General features: G+C 33.6%; 3 protein-coding genes and 1 long non-coding RNA gene across 4 annotated transcripts; 2 read left to right on the top strand and 2 right to left on the bottom strand.

Annotated features, from left to right (window-relative positions):
• The first annotated feature begins 3,881 nt into the window (after positions 1-3,881).
• On the top strand, positions 3,882-8,483 carry LOC130621451 (uncharacterized). The gene is made up of 10 exons (XM_057436738.1): positions 3,882-4,139; positions 5,180-5,358; positions 5,670-5,728; positions 5,825-5,919; positions 6,043-6,175; positions 6,272-6,339; positions 6,556-6,597; positions 6,858-6,959; positions 7,519-7,626; positions 8,014-8,483. Exons 1-10 carry the CDS (start codon positions 3,916-3,918, stop codon positions 8,159-8,161), a joined length of 1,158 nt encoding a protein of 385 aa, XP_057292721.1. The 5' UTR covers positions 3,882-3,915; the 3' UTR covers positions 8,162-8,483.
• A 2,149-nt stretch (positions 8,484-10,632) lies between these two features.
• LOC130621347 (uncharacterized) lies at positions 10,633-11,364 on the bottom strand. The gene has a single exon (XM_057436640.1). The coding sequence runs from the start codon at positions 11,362-11,364 to the stop codon at positions 10,633-10,635; it is 732 nt and encodes a 243-aa protein (XP_057292623.1).
• Positions 11,365-14,707: 3,343 nt separating this feature from the next.
• On the bottom strand, positions 14,708-16,699 carry LOC130621454 (uncharacterized). The gene is made up of 2 exons (XR_008980852.1): positions 16,559-16,699; positions 14,708-16,174 (listed from the first exon to the last, which is right to left on the bottom strand). It is a non-coding gene; the product is annotated as an uncharacterized LOC130621454 (long non-coding RNA).
• Positions 14,880-16,660, top strand: LOC130621452 (uncharacterized). The gene is made up of 4 exons (XM_057436739.1): positions 14,880-15,013; positions 15,130-15,445; positions 15,619-15,808; positions 15,890-16,660. The coding sequence occupies exons 1-4, from the start codon at positions 14,886-14,888 to the stop codon at positions 16,210-16,212; spliced, it is 957 nt and encodes a 318-aa protein (XP_057292722.1). The 5' UTR covers positions 14,880-14,885; the 3' UTR covers positions 16,213-16,660.
• Positions 16,700-17,307: the final 608 nt, after the last annotated feature.

The raw sequence follows: 17,307 nt of genomic DNA, 5'->3' as shown, positions 1-17,307 counted from the left end.
GTTTCTTCTATTGATTTTCTATGCGCAACAGCTTTCTTAGATGATGTATTTCTACACTGGTAAAGGTGACAACCTGCATAATATTAATGTTTACTACTGCTATGCATTGACTGGCCTACCATAAACAAATCTTTTTTTAAGGTTCCATGCTCCTTTTAGATGCGACCAGAAGAGGTTCATGAAAACTGCAAAAACAAAGATGTAGATGGAATGGATGATGTTCAGACAGAAGATTCTGAAAAAGATTCAAATATCACAGACCACATTGTAACACCAAGTACTTGTGACATCTGCCTAACCTTAAAAGATAAGGGCAAAGACTTGCCAGAAAACGTTGGAGAAATTAAAGGGCATTTTCAGGCGAGTTCGGCATTTCAAAAAAGTCCTCCAAATTTCAACTGAAAAGGCATGAATCTATTTTAAAATTAAAAAAATATATATATACTTTCAGATTATAGTAAAACACTGATGTTTTATATTAGAACCTTACGTAAACTTACTAACACAGAGTTCATGTCAACCGATTCTTGTGACAGAAATGTGCATTAACGGTTTATTCAGTCAGAGATAACTTATAATAGAGATTATAGATTAGTAGATTTTGAATTTCTGTTACTTTCCCATGCAACAAGCCTTTTAAACTGCTGTTTGAATTGCGATCTCTTATCCGAGACTTTATGTACAGTTCTGGAATTACCAAGTATGGCCTAAAGATTTTACCAGAAAAGATGATAAAACAATAGAAAACAGGACAGGGAAATGCCTTGTTTGGTCTGGTTATGTAAAATCTTAGTCCCACAAAACAAACCATAAAAAATTATGCTTAAACAAAGATGACTTCACAAGCAAACAAACTCAGGAAAAAAATGACATGACTCATCCCAAACACAGCAAAAACCACACCTGGTCCTCTCATTTTGACTTTTCGCGAATTTAACTTACACAATCTCATATATTAAACATATTTAAATTTTTCTATCAGTCAATTAGTGTATTAAGAGACCAAAAACAATATATATATAATGCTAACTTTAAAAGTTAAAAAGGAAGAAAGTCTGCGGAAATGTTTAGCGTGTGCCATGTTGAAGCAGCCATCTTGAAAGTGAAAAAGTGACACCATAGGGCGCCTTTTGGTTCGAAAGTAGTCTTTCGTGCCCCTGGGTTTGGTTTTCCCGGGGGTTAAATTTTTGTGGATTCATTTTCCCATTTTCAAGAGGCCTTCTAATTTTACTATCTAGTTTAACAAAAAATTTTGAAGTAAATAGCAGTAAACGTTGTGTTTTTTTATCCTCTTCAACAGTTCCATCACTTGACGCAATAAAATAGTTATGAACGTACTTCCATAGAAAGAGGAACTCAAAAAATTGTGCCGAACCAGTTTTCTTTTTTAAATGGGCCAAACTTGGGGAGGTGCATTTTTGATACCATTCAAAAGAATGCGATTTTGAGTAAATCATGTTATAACATTGATGTGTTCATAAGTCGAGTGGTAGTTTCTTTTTTCATTCACACTTTTCAAATGCTTACGGAAGCAACCTCGTCCCAGGGCATCTTGTCTCTGTGCTACGCTTTTTCGCCGTCCCAGGGGTACACAAAAAAGAGATCAACAAAGACAACTCCCTGCAACATCCAACAACCCACACATTGTGCCATCTCTCTAATTTCCCTCACATGGCTTAGGTTAAGCTAGGGCTAGAGTTCAGTTAGCCATATTAATTTGTTAAGTGTAATCGAATCCCGCCTCCCGCACAAAGTGCAAGAGATGAACACTAAGCTACGTCGCAACGTAACAATTTCACGTTACTCTTGCCCTTACTCTTCACCACTAAACAAGAATGATGGCAATTAGATAGCCGACCGAATGTGTACGTGTGTCAAGTAACAGTTCTATCAAAGTTCGATGAAACTATAAAAACCAGTGAAAGTGGTGCAGTTTCTTAAAAAATGAAGATTAGGGAAATGTTCAATTGGATTTCGTGCTAGAGCTTGATGTCTAGTGATAATTAGCGAAAATCAGACTTTTCTTGAGATATGCCGAACCCTAATTGGGCAGACCTTAATTTAGTCTTTGTAACTTAAAATTAACATTACATACTTCAGGACTCCCCATCTAAGTCAAGGCTACTTCTGGAGATAAGGTATATCTCCGATATTTGTGAGGCTAGCCATGTAAAATATGCACATCTAACTGTTTATCCGAATCGACATAAATTTCCAAGATCTCGTAATTTTCCAGGTAAACGCAATTAAATTTTCAAAGTAGTTAGCCAGAAACCTGCAAATATCGACTTATCAAAAGTATCAAAGTATTTCCGCTTTGCAACCATTTATATGTTGTGAATAAATGATTGGTCCGTAAAAGGGATCTGAGCGGCCAAAGACCTTGGAGACGAGAGAATTAATACTTACAAAGATCTATGGAATATACTTTTTGGAAACGAGTGGTCACCCTTAATTTTTCTTATAAAAACATCCCTATGGCATATTTAAATACTCGATTACGCCCCCCCCCCTTCCAGTAAGGCCTTTTCACCGCTCATGGAGAGAGTCCCTTGGTCAGTTTGGTCTCTGCGCTGGGCCCTTTACTTGAGTTTGAAGTGTTGCATGGATACGACCTAAACCGCGGCCCTAAAATTTGTTTATATGACTTTCTCGGATACTTTTAATATTGCACGTTGAAACACAATGCAGGCAGTTGGGACAGCGAGTGAAAGAGAAATGAACATGAAGCAGCCATCATTACACAACGCTGGACACAACAGGTCTTTTCGCTTTTCGTACCGCTGCTAGATAGGAGTTTTATTCATGATTATAGTTCCATCCTGAATGGTGGACATATCTTCAAATAATTTTAAGGTCGTATTTGTTTCTCAGAGATAAAGCCTCTTTTTTAAGGTTGAAGTACCTCTAGCTAGCTAGCTAGATACTTAAGAGTAGGTACTGAGTTTGGAAATCAAAATCGCTCAGCTAGAAAAACTTTTATGTGAAACTGGGAGAGCAGTTATTGGTTCAGCTATTATCCCATCTTTTTGTGCGTGAGAGAGATCGCTCTATGTTACTAATATACTAAGACTACTAAGAATTTCTTAGTATGATTATTTAAGTACTCTCAGAAAATTTTGTCTTGAAAATTTCTTTAGTAAATAAAGGTTTTTCTTTATAGGTTAAGGATATTGAAATGACAAAGATAACCAATGATAAATTACTAACAATTAGCTACTGTTTTATCAAAATCATGTACTGTAACCCTGCTTTTTTATTATTTTGATCAACTCAGCTTTAAAAGAACAAGCACAAATTTGTTGCATTTTTGTATCAGTGTCTAATATTGATGAAGTGTTAGGTGTTGCTATCTCGTACCACTGACAGTGTTCCTTTTCGAAATTGTGTTTTATGTTGAAAAATAATGTAATTTTTGGGATTTTGATGTATTGGTTTGTTGTAACTGTACAAAAAACTACTAAAAGTAATGGCTTTATTAAGAACTTTAATCCCCACCTTGCCATGTATTTTTATGTATTAGTGAAGATTTAGTACCTTATGGGGATTAATTTTTGCAGGAATTAAATTTGTCATTTTTTTTTAGTGTTGAAAAAGATAGTTTCCATGAAAATTATTTGGAAACACGCTTTTCATGAGTTTTTCTCTTTTTAGAAAAACGGTTTACGCTAAGTTTTGTTCTGATTATAATACATATAATATAATTATACACAATACAATAATTGGTACATGGTATTGATAGCAAATGTTCCATTAAAATATCTGATGTGTGATTTTTGTAGGTCATGTACCAAGAAAATCTTCCTGAAAATGAATAAATTGTGCAAATTTACATTCGAAATATCTTGCATGCGAGATGATAGGTAAAAGATGAAAAACTTGTATTTATGTACTTTTATTTAAGAAATTTAAAGTATGTCCACATGTTCACATCTTCAACACTCATTCGATGTTTATGGCAAAACAATCTACTCTATCCAAACATGCAAGAAATGCTTGTTAACTGCATATCAGAGAAAGTCGTCTCAAAAAGATGAATTTTTGGATACTTTGATGAGCACCATGAAACATGCAAAAGTAGAAAAAGAACTACCTTATATTAAAATGCAAGCACAAACTCCTCTTGTTGAAACAATAAGGTACGTTTTTGTCAAGAAAGCACCTCTTTTTAAGTATATTAATGAAAAGTAACACTTGTGCAACGTTGCAATAACTAATTACAATAAATAGAATACATTTATAAACGCATAATTTATAAAAAAAATCTTTTTTATGTATTTTATATATATATATATCTTATTTTGGTTATTTTTTACTGCAAATAATAAGAAAGATAACATTGTTTTCTATGTGAGATGTAATACTACTCAGCTAGACAAACATTTTGTGGAACTCAGCTAGTTTCTCATTTCTCAGGATTGGGCTAGTCTTTGCGAGAGCTGTTATTTCTGGTAAAAGAGATATTTAGAGTAATAACTACACAGATGGTAGTAGCATAATATTATAAATTTGCAAGATGCCATCATAGTTTAACTTCTTTGTAACAACATTTGTGATTTTATTCACTAGCATAATGTAAAGATGAATTAACTTTAAACTAGATTAAACAAATAATGAACTTCCAAAATATCTATTTCCTACAAGTTTTATATATACTGTTTTTGTAATACTTAGGATAGTACAAAGAAGAAAGAAGTGCTGTTAGAGTAGAATGATTGATAACCTTTACTAACTGAGTATATAACTATTGTTAGTAAAACGCATACAGAATGCAGACATTTAATGGAAAGTTAACAAAAGGTAATAAAGTAAGTTAACCTGATATGTAGCAAGTTTAAAAATGTCAAATTCCAGAACAGTAGTATCATTAGCCTTAGCCTGTAGTTATTTGATAGTTGATTTTATTTTTTGGCACATGGATTTTTTGTTGTTGTTAATAAACGTGTTGGAACTGAATTGACTTAAATAAGTGCCCCTATTCAGATAAGTAGCCACACATGGTATATAAATCTTGATTTATATATAGATAAATTAATTTCTGAGATAAAGCAAGGCAGATATTTCGTTGTTGGATATCTGTCAATAGGCAAGTATATGCAGCTTTTAATTAACCCATTCCATATATAATGTCTAAATATATATTCAATGAATATTTTTTTTGTATATTCACATGTTTTAGTCATTTCCCAAGTCCTGGTGGTGAAGCAACATATGATGTTTATCAACCGCATTTGCCATTAGTCAATCAGGAAGAAGAAATACGACCAAAAGAAGTTTCCAAATTTGTTGAAAAACTTACGCTGGAGGATAAAGAGCTGGTTGAAAGGTGTAAATCACCTTGGGAATTAGATAGGGAAGGTAAAAAAATATGTCTGTCTGCTTGTCTACCTGTGAAATAATTTAAAATCCGAGGATTTGTAATAAAAAAATTATAATTGCACCTTTGATCATAGTAATAACTTCCGTTCAAGTGAATTTCATTATTTTGGGTTAATAGGTGGCCAAGGTTGCATTTAATAACGACACAGGAATTAGGCACGCAGGTGTTCCCCAGTAAGATTTTCCACGGGCTAAGTTGATACTAACTTTTCTAAATTGTGCCATAAAAATTGCATAAAAATTAAAAAATCATCATCGTATTATAATTTCAATTTTTTTGGACCTTTTAGAAGAAGAACTGTATGATGATTATGCACCAACTTCTTCAATATCACCAGCTGAGAAAAAGGTGATTCTTGCCTTTTGTGGAGTATCTGTAAAACAATACAGAAAAGTTTGTCTAAATGTCCATGTAATGCATGAATTTTGATGGTTTTATCTTTAGATCAGTGATGCAAAGATTATTGATAATCTGAAAAATGATGAGGAAAAATTACATCGTGTCACCATGGAACAATTTTATAAAACAACAACGCAGAGGTGATGAATGTTTCTGCACACTTAAAAGCTAAAAAAGAAATATATATGCAAGAATGCATTTTAACGACAGAATTCTATCAAATGTGATTTTAAAACAATTTACACATTATTTGTGTTGTTTAGGTTATATGAAGGTGTTAACTGGAAGAATATTCTTTCTCCATCAAGAACTCCGCCCCTGCCACCTTCTCGTCATGACACACGAGATCTTTATGGGCAGCGCAGAAAGTATAATAGAAAAACAGAATCTTTTCAGGTATTTTATTTAAACAAAAATAAATGTGCACCATTTCCATAGTAACGCTTGTTATGCTAATCTTTGTAAATCTGCAAGCTTTACCATCTGTTTTAGCGTTGCAATCAACAGTGGGACATCTGTCAATCTAGAGATGGCTATTTTGTCAAGCGACCAATTGCATTGTGAGAATTTTTTTTGGTGCAATATAATTCATTAACTGAATCTTATGCGGTATATGATTAGTTAAATCGATGAAAGATATTTTTAGCACTTGCATTTGTGTTGTATTTCAACATCTTTTCGGCGCTCATAGTAAACAGAAATGGATCTGGTTACATAATTACATGAATAACAATGTATTGGTTGTAAATAATTTAATTTTTTTATTTGTTTTTCAGTTGCAGCATTGCGAAAAAATCTAATCAGATCCCGAATTACCAGTATGTGTCCTATTCTCGATTATATACTACTTTAGAGGGATTAGTCTCGCGATTTTTTGGCCAATCTTGATTGGCTACAAACTTAAGAAACATTGTATGTCACCCAAAATTTTGTGTTGCTTATAAAAACCTAAGAATCACAGCGATTTTCTCGCTGATACAAGTATCCTAACAAAATTATTTTTGCCGGCTATTTAAAAGCTGGTTTCGATGGTCTAGTATTGTGGAATGTTTTTTACTCGTAAGATTTTTTTTAATAGGGGAAGCATTAGTGGAATGGGTGAGAAAGATATAGAGAATGAAGTATTTACACCTGCCACTGTAGTGAGGACACAGTTGCCGAAATATCAAGAAACATCGAGGTATATGTAAAAAGTTTGTGAATTTTTTTAACTATTAGGCTCACTATTTTATTGTAATAAGCCGTGCAACAATCCACGGGTTCGACCGTCTTTTTCACTGCATTTCGTGTGTCTTGCTTTTACTCTCGGTACAATTTTACATGACGGACAGACATATACGGGTAATGTGATATAGATTCCTAAAGTACTGCTTCAAAAGGAGACCTAGTGACTTTATTATTTTTCTATTTTGGCAACTTTTTATAGGAAATTTTTTGAAATTCTATTTTTAGAGTTGCCATAGCAACCGTGTTGCTAAATTCTGTCCAAAATAATAAAACTTATTTATAACATTGAAAGTAATGTTAAAAGGTAATAACATTGGAATCATTTTAAAAATTAAATTCACGTAAAAACTAATCCAATTCAATGGAGAGCGACTAAATTTCCATTCAAAAGTTTTTCAAGGTTGTTAAAACCATTTGCCTGAATATTTTATTCTTGATGAGATCAGTTCAAGTATTGTTAAAAGCAAAGTAGGCTAGTATAAAATGACTTGTGTATATAATACTTTATTTAGAAAACCATATATACCTGGTTACACTGGATGTGTTGCATGGGCTATGTCACGTGATGTCCTTAGTCGAGAGAAGCAACCTCGTGCGGAGTCAACTGCTCGAACACACTCGTAAGATGCATACGTTAGTTTTGGTTTTTGTTCTGCGTTTTTGTTCTTTTTTACGAAACGCAATGAAACATCTCGATATAGTGCTTGAAATTTCTCTACACTTCTTCTTCGGAGTTAATCAATGTGGTGGGTGATTGGTCCTACCTCCTCCGCCTTTTAAAGACGCTATCCAATGCTGTAAAAACATGTCTTTCTATCACGTGACAATTATGGGCCAATAGAAGCTCACAAAAATAAATCTCTATCAGAGCTTTTTACACCTATCATAAAGCTGGGATAAAGTTTTTGAACCACAAAAATTCAAAATTTAAAAATAATACATATAATTTTGAATTATAAAAAATCAAAATTTTAAACATAATATATGCATTTTCGTTTTCGTTTTAGACGATTTTCCACATATCCTGAAAACACTTCTGCTCATTCACATCGGTCACCACTGGCGAAAACTGTCACGCTTACCAACCCGTATGTACCCTTTAACACCATGACACACTCACTTAACAGAACAGCAAGTGGAAATAGGGTATACTGATCACGTTAAGGAGTACACGTAAGATGTGGAGAAGATTGAAGAGAAGAGCTTACAATGTAAGCTGTTTCATAAAAAAACACAGGATCTTATCTTGACAGTGTTTTGTCACTTCAGTGCATCCGAATCTTCTTCCTATCCTTTCTTTTTTCTTCGATTTTTAATTTTATTTGATTTTGATTTTTATATTGATATTTTTGATTTACTATTTTTTTTAAAAAGCTAATTTATTTTGTACATATGTGTGATAAAATTAGTAGAGAAAATACCTACGTTTGTATAACTACTTTTATTTATTTATTTAGTTGTTTATGTTTTTATTTGTTTTGTTTGTCCGTTCGTTTGTTTCTTTGGTATAGGAAACCAAAGCAAAAGAGTCTAGTAGCCTGTGTTTCTGAATTATTTCATAATTTTATTATTACAAGTTTTGGTAGGGGTAATTCCCCGTTCCCTCTATACGGCTAATTCGCAATGCATTATGGTAGTTGTATTCTACAGTTTTCCCTCCCAGAAGCGAGAGTTTGTAAATAAATAACAGCATTCTTTTTATTGTGGCGATAATAACAAAAAGCCGTTATTGTTTGTGATAATTTTCAAATCTCCTCAAGAAAATCATTATCTCCCTTATCCAAAACCCGTGTTATTGATGTAAACATTTAAATATTGTTAGTTAGTGAGGTTTTAGGAGTGAAAGAAGTCGAAATGGAAGTAATAAATAAGGATACAGATTTAGATATAATTTTAAGCTCTACAGATCTTGGGCCTAGCTTTTCTCAAAGCTCTTGTGTGGTACCAAGACCTGTTTTTAAAGAATTAACAAATGCCGAGAGGGACGAAGAAGTGGAGGAAAGAACACACGAAGATATAAGTCAATGGTCAACTGATCTTGCAGCTATGCCTTCGATCACCCAGGAGAAAATTCACAAATATTTAGTTCTTGGAAATAGCTGTGATAGCAAGCCGAAGGGTGCTACAAAGCATAAAATTCTTGGATACCAACTATTCAAGGAGAGCTACGTGAAGAAAGTGAGAGTTAAAAGTAATGTTATGGCTGAAAAATTAACTTTTCTTGTGAAATGTTTTGTAGCTGCTTCCATGAAAAGAGAAAAATATTCTGTTTATGTCCACCTGTGTCAAAGAAGTGGTGATATTTTGTATGCGAAATGTTTATGTAAAGCTGGAGCAGGAGGATGCTGTAAGCATGTCGCAGCAGTTCTATTTCAATTGGTTGAATACAAACAGTTGGACTTAAAAATTGTCCCTGATGACAAGACATGCACAGATTTGTTACAAAAATGGCATGTACCTGGAGAAAGTGCAAATTCTGCACCAATAAAATTTTCTGCAATGGCATTCGAGAAAGCAGACCTTACGAAAGACACAAATGAAAGTCGCAAAAGACCGTTGGTCACAGGAAATAGAAAATTTTGTTCTACACCACTGTTTGCACATGAGCCCTCAACCGAAAAAGTCAAAAAATTAGCGACAGACTTATTTGAAATAGGGCAAGGAACTTCAATGGCATATTTATTACAAGGAAATGACTATAAACCATCATCATTTTATGACACATCTATAAAAGAATTTAATTTTGAACAGACAAACAGTGAAACAGTTGAATTACGTCCGACAGTTAATTTATTTTTGCAGGCTCTTGACTTTGAACCAGAAATAGCAGAGTTATCAGATGAGCAAAAGTCATTTGTAAACAATTTCATTCATGTCAATGCCGAACAAGTTCGAGACATAGAAAAATCCACATGTACTCAGTATAAATGTGATATGTGGTACACAGAAAGAAAGAAACGCATAACATCATCCAATTTTGGATCTATTATAAATAGAAGAAAAAATATACATCCAAAAAGCATATTACAAAAATGTCTAAATAAAAATAAAAACTTTACATCAGAGGCCTGCAAATGGGCTTAGAGAAGTTAATGCTCTAAACTGGTATCAAACCGAGAAAAATATTGAAGTCGAAAAATGTGGTTTCGTTATTAATCCAAAATGGCCGTGGTTAGGTGCAAGTCCTGATGGCGCAACAACTTTGAATGGGAATGCTCGATTGATTGAGGTGAAGTGCCCATATTCAAAAAAGGATTGCTCTATTTCTGACGCATGCAAAGATAAAAATTTTTTTTTACAAATATCGAATGGCAAGCCAAAACTCAAAGAAAGACATAATTATTTTCACCAATGTCAAGGTGTGATGGCAGTAACACAAGTCAATGAAATTGATTTTATTGTTTATACAAAAGTTGACCGACATGTGGAAACAATAGTTTTTCAAAAGGAAAAATGGAACAGAATTACTTTGCCTGAGCTAACACACTTTTATTTCACTTTCATGCACAGCAACATTACAGAACAACAGTGTGAGTAAATAAAATTGTTTCCTCACAATATTGTTTTGTCTTTATATTTCATGATCTAGTATATATATATATATAGTGTACGAAAGTTTATAATTTTTAGTCATTCGTATTTACATCTGGTACCAACTGTGGTAAAAAATTAACTAAATAACAACAAATAACCCATATCTTATTGAGTTCAGCAGCCATTGATAGTTTGAAAACTGTTTGTAAAATTCGGTAATTTTTTATACGTTCGATTGCTCGTTCGACATGTACACGTACAGATGCTATTCTTCTAGTTTCGTTTTCCTCTAATAAACTTAGCTGAGGTTTTCCATCTAAAAATGGTGGAATATTTAATGTTACTCCATCAGGTAAATCTTCCTCGAGCTCAAATCCTCTATCAGCCATCACAGAATCCCCAGGCTCTAGCAAATCGTATATACCACTATCTTTTGTTATTCGTTTATCCGAAAAGCGTCCACCATACAAATCAGAGACAAATGTCACTGATCCATCAGGAGCTATTCCGACTAATCCTTTTGCTGTATTATGGTGTTTGTAATTTGAAAAGGTACTGGACTGTGTGCGATATGACGTAGGCATTTCCACAAATACTTCTGTACAATCTAATATGACACGGGTATTTGGGTAACTTTTTTGAAAACATTTCGGCATTCTATTTTGTACTGTTTCTTTTGAAGCCCATATTGGAAGCATACGGAATTGTGAATGTAAAAAATCTGTCCATGTAATCAATATTCTGCTTATGTGACTTGTCGACATATTAAATCGAACAGCCATATCTTCTAACAAAAGTCCACATCGAATTCGAACCAGTATCATAAAGAATTCTTCTTCTGCGCTCAATGATCGTGATCGGCCTCGTTTTGTAGAGTTTATATTTTTTGTATTTTCAGTGTTAGTATTTGAACCCCAATATATTAGTTTATTTGCAGCTGGTTGTAAATATTCTAAAACTGCTTTGAATAATTTATAAGATTCGAATCCGGTATAAAACTTAAAGTGTGCTTCATTGTGTTTAAACCGGTCAATTGAAAATGCTATGTCACTTATAGTGGCTTGTTGTTTTTCAATAGTTTGATCAAGTTCCTTTTCATGAATTCTCATACAACTAATTTCGGCTCTCAATTTTTCCAACTCTTGTTTTAACTCTTCCTCCACAGATAATTCTGCAGCAATGTCATTTGTCGTAGCCCTCACAGGAGAAAATAGTTGCAATTTACAGTTTGTACTGTTGAGAGTTTTTCTTGGTTTGCTAGCTGTTGGTTTGATAGTTTTTGGGACTATTGTGGGAACATTGTTCATATATGTCTTCTTTCCACCAGTGAAATGAACAGAGCAAACTCTATGCGATGTAGAAGGTACAAAATCCTTTCTACTGATCATAAAAAGCCATTTCTTTCGAAGCTCTGAGTCTTTAGGAATGACATAAAAAGATAAGTCTGGATTCTTCTTTGAGTTGTTTTGACAGAGAGGTACACAGCAAGTTATCCCTCCTCCTTTACTTTTAGCTTGCAATAAAAAGCTTGAACTTGATGAAAAGTTTGAGCCAATGCTTGCAGGAGAGCCCAAGTTTTGAAAAAAACTGTTGTCTTGATTAGAATTTTGTATATCGCTTTGGTTTTGAGTAGAATTAAGGATGAAGTGTACTTGTTCGGCCATTTTTGTTACTACGAATGGTTTGTTTACGTTTTCGCGGAATACAACTACCATAATGCATTGCGAATTAGCCGTATAGAGGGAACGGGGAATTTATCAAATTTTCAGAGAAGTTGTTGCTTTCACACGGGTGATTCAAACGGCCGTACAATGGAATTTAAGCGCATTTGCCGGGAGTCTGGGGCGAGCTTCCAAAATTTTGTAACAAAGTTGCTGATAAAGGCACAACTTCTAATGTCGATAACAGAAATTTTACTCTCGCGTGGCCTTATGTAAATCTATTTAACTAGCATCTAAGGTCTTCAGATGCTGTGGAAAAAATCAAAAAACAATTTTGTTGTCGTTTCCAAGCGCAACAAACGTAAATAAGACGAGACGGTAAATGTCGAGTCAAAAAGTGACCTAGCTAACAGGTCGGCTATAACGTTATATAGAGTTTTTCACCTAATCAAACTTATATGTTACGAAAGCCCAAGGATTATACTTTCTATTTTTTAAAGTTCCATACTGCTTTCAGTTTTTTTCTGAAAAATATTTGTCATCAAAGTTGAACAAAATTCAAATTTTTAAAATGGTGGCACAGACAGGAAAAAAAGCTTATGGTCATGAAATGTGAAACTTTATGTTTGCAAAAAGCTTTTGACTAAGTTAAAAAATATAATTGGAAAGGCAACGATTAAACTGGTTACATAATATTATTTTTTAGAATAATTATAGCTATAGAATGGCAGAACATACAGATCTAACCAAACTTTGTCGCATATGTGGAAATATTTTGAATGGAAGAGTTTCCTATCTTGTAAAGGAAAACCTTTCTGGCCTTCAGTCAGCATTTCAGGAGGACTTTGAGCAAGATGTAAACAAAATACATCCACCAAAATTTTGTAATAAATGTTACTGCACAATGCAAAATTGTAATTTGCGGGGCACAAAAACATCAAAATGCCCAGTAAGATGGAAAGAAGGCAGTGCATCAAATTTCTCGAAAATTAAATCTAAAGGGGGACGGCCTATAAAATCTAAAAAAGGTGGAAGGCCGAAAAAAACCATTGAGCCAGAATTGATGACACCCAACGACATTTTAAAGCTAAGTCCGTCTAAGCCTGTACCGACAATTATTGAAAAATGCATGACACATTTGGTTGGTATCAAAATTAAACAGTCAAAACTACCGAATCAAACAATTCAATTTGCTACAAAAGGACCACAGGTATATAAATAAACATTTAGAATATACATATTTTTCTGCATTTACCTGAAAATTATTCATATTTCTACTATATATATATATATTATATATCTAACAAAGACTAAAAATAAAAAACATTTCTTTATTTTAGCCAATAACGGTTACACCGATCAGCATGCCAAGAAAGTTATCAAATGAAAGTAGTAAAAGAAGCTTATCTGATCGGAGCAAAACAGCTAAAAATATAATCAACATGATTTCAGGAAATTCAAATGATGCATTTGTGAAACAAACAGCTGCGATCATGAAAAAATGTGACAAGGAGCAGCGAAAACAAATAATCGCAGAAATCCATCATGTCTCCATTCCAGCTGAGACTGCTGCCGCCATGAAAGCCACCTTGAATTTGCCATGGAACCTTATGCGAAATATTTCCCGATGGCTTGCCACTTTTGACATCAAACTTGCATCTGAAAAAACAACAAGACAGGTTGCAGACAAGTGGATAGGGAAAGGGCTTGTTGCTGAGCTAGCTCCTCTAACTCGAAAATTTAGTAGTAGTAATAAGCAGCTTGTTGTAGATCCCAAGCCTTGGGTATACCTTTACAATGTTGTAGGTCATATATTAAACCGGTTAACAGAACTGAGTAAAAATAATCAATTAGTTCATCACTCATTTATACCGGATGATGAAATACATGTTAAAATTGGTGGTGACCATGGTGATAACAGTTTCAAAATGAGCTATCAAGTGGCAAATATTAGAAACCCTAATCGCAAAGAAAATACGACCATCTTCAGCATATTTGAGGCAAAGGATTCCGTGACAAATTTAAGAATCTGCTTAGAAAGATTTAAACCACAAATTAGGATTCTACAAAAACAGAAGTGGAATAATTTGAAGATCCGTCTCTTTATGTATGGAGATTACGAGTATTTATGTGCTATGTATGGAATTAGTGGGGCAAATGGTAATGACATGTTTTATTAAATTAAAATAAATATCAAATTTCACATTAAGGAAAAACAAAAATAGCTTCAAAAGTTCCTTCTTTGGGCACATATCACTTCAGATTCCTTAAAAAAATTATGTGTATATTATATATCAATAATACAATGTGTCTTATATAAAATAAAATCTATCTATAAAATTACCTTAGTGTTTTAAATTTTACAGGCCGTCACTGTTGTCTCTGGTGCAGCATAAAGACTGACCAACTTTGCATCCCAAAATTTATTCGTGGATCTTTTCCAAAACGTAGCTTGGACAGTTTGAACACAAACCTGCAGCGATTTCGTGACAATGGATCGTTAGTGAAAAACGCCAAACACTATCAAAATGTGATACATGATTGCTTCTTTAACATCCCCCTAGAACAAGTAAGTATAATGTACTTCGTGCAATGTTATGAAAATTCAGCAAACCTATTTTTTATTACTTTTTATATAGGTGGCTATACCAGGGCTCCACCTAACACTTGGGATATATTTAAAAATGTTCAACAACTTGGAAAGCTACTGTCAAGAAGTTGATTTAAGAATTGCCACAATTCATGCTCAAACTACTGATGGTGAAATTAATATTAAATTTGCAGAGTTTATGGCAAATATGAGAATTTTAATGTATGTACACCTTACTAGATTTTTATTATTATTAATACTACTTCCAATCATATCTTGGGCTGCATTTCTTTATAACATATCTATATATATATGTATATATATATGTATATATTTAGCAATTTACAAAATGAGTCAAAAGAATTGGAGGACGAGTATGATAACCAGCAGGAACATATGAACTGGATGGTTATATCTAAACAAATTACCAAGGATGAGTTTGAAAAAAACTACAAACCAGAGTTGGATAACTTAGAATTTGAACTGAAGGAGAAACATAGAAGCATAAAAGCATTCAAAGAAAAGTACCAATTGGAAATTGGATCTGGTCCTTGCGTATCATCCCTAGACGATACACTGCAGGAGCTTGGTGTTGAGAGGCAGGCGTACCACGGAAAAAGCTTTATTGGCAACCATTGTCATAAAATGCTCAAGGTTAGATTTATTTTTGCAATTTATAAAAATTTTCGTTTACTTTATCTTGTTTCAATACAATGCTATACAATTTGTATTGAAACAAGATAAAGTAAACGAAAAATATGAAATTGTATTATGCATAAGTATAATTTCACAAATTGGTTTACAACAAACAGTAGACAATATTATAGGATGGCAACATAAAGTATTTATGTGATCGTATTCCTGAAATTGTACAGAATCAATGTGATGATCAAGTTTTATATCTGGAGTGTCAAGAAACATGCAAGAAGTTTGAACAACTGTTCAAGCTGTATGGTTCGTGTCACTCAATATTCAATTCTTCATGTATTATGACCCAAGAAATGTTATCAAATTTAGGTAAAATATGCAAGTTTGATTTTTATGAAATGCTTAAAAGTAGAAAAGTCAATTTATAAAATTTGTTTAACCAACTTTTAGAGACATCTATCAATCAGTTCATGTGTTATTTAAGAGTTAATTGGCCTTCAATATACATCAGTCCAAAGCTGCACATACTAGAAGACCATGTATTGGATTTTGTAAACAAGTGGAGAACGGGCTTAGGTTTTTATGGTGAACAAGGTGGAGAATCTATTCACCACGATTTGCATCGTATGAGAATAAATTATTCAAACATCAAAAACCCAGTTGACAGGCTCAAATACATTATGAAACAGCACCTTTTGACAACAAATCCAGAAGCTCAAGACTTGAAGCCAGCAGCTAAAAAGCGTAAATTTACAAAAGGCGAGGAAGAGTAGTGACAGAATTTTCTACTAGCTGTTAAGTGGATGTGACTGTATTTTGTCGCCTACCTAGCATGTATATATATAAATATTTTATGTTAACCAACCTTGTGTTAACCAGTTTCTAGCAAATTTATAACACAGTAATGCCACATTGGCTTAGTTAAACGATATTGAAGCTTTCATACGTATTTGATAGTTATCGTGAAACTGTGAAAAATATGCCTACTTCAAAAGTCATTTTCTGATTAAAAAAAACTGAAAGCACTTCAAAGTTGTATTTTTCTCTTAGGGCCATGTGTCCTTGATGTAAAATAACTTTTCTACAGCCCTAGAAAACTCTGAATAACAAGTTAATTACCTTGACGTTAGCAACGTAACGCAAATAAGCAAAAATCTTGATTTTTTCTTTCATCTACTTGAGTAGTCTTGTTCCTCGTACCTAGCTCCACTACAACAAAAATGTTTCGCTGAGCCTCTTCGTTGACTTATCACATGTTCGTTTACGGCTAAATTAGATCTATTGGAATATTAGATGGGAGGATAACAATAGATTTAAACTTGCTCTTGGTTTGTTTTGACTACGTAGTTTGATGCCGGCCGCCATTATTCCTCCACGGATGTCGTTAAAAACCCGCGCATGCGCTAACTCTTAGATTCCGCTTCGAACCACCCGTGTTCAAACCGTGCATGAAAAATTGCGATATTAACTTATACAACTCTAAAAAAGGTGAAACAGAATCGATAGAAATCAGTTGTTATCTGTTACTCGAGAAAACGTGTGCTTGACAGGAGATTAAGACGTGAATTGATACGGATATAACATTCCCCTTTAACTCTGCTATGACACACGTCAACGGAAGTGTCACAAAAATATGAAAGATTAAACAGTCATATGCCACAGCTAGTTACGTTGGCTTTAACTCGTTTCGCATTATTCATTTGTATTTATCCGCGTTGTGTAAGAAAATATAACTTTGTTGACTTCGTTGGTTCCCTCTCCGGACCTCCCGTAGTTGTAAAAATCAAATGTGTATAAGAGTCCTGGTAACGAAATTTATTTTTACACTCCTTCGTGACCCAAAAACATGTTTTCATTAAAAATCTGAA

This window comes from Hydractinia symbiolongicarpus, chromosome 12 (assembly GCF_029227915.1).
Source record: "Hydractinia symbiolongicarpus strain clone_291-10 chromosome 12, HSymV2.1, whole genome shotgun sequence".
In the NCBI taxonomy this organism is placed as follows: domain Eukaryota; kingdom Metazoa; phylum Cnidaria; class Hydrozoa; order Anthoathecata; family Hydractiniidae; genus Hydractinia; species Hydractinia symbiolongicarpus.
Note: the sequence above shows the minus strand (reverse complement) of the source record. Positions and strands in the feature narration are given on the sequence as shown.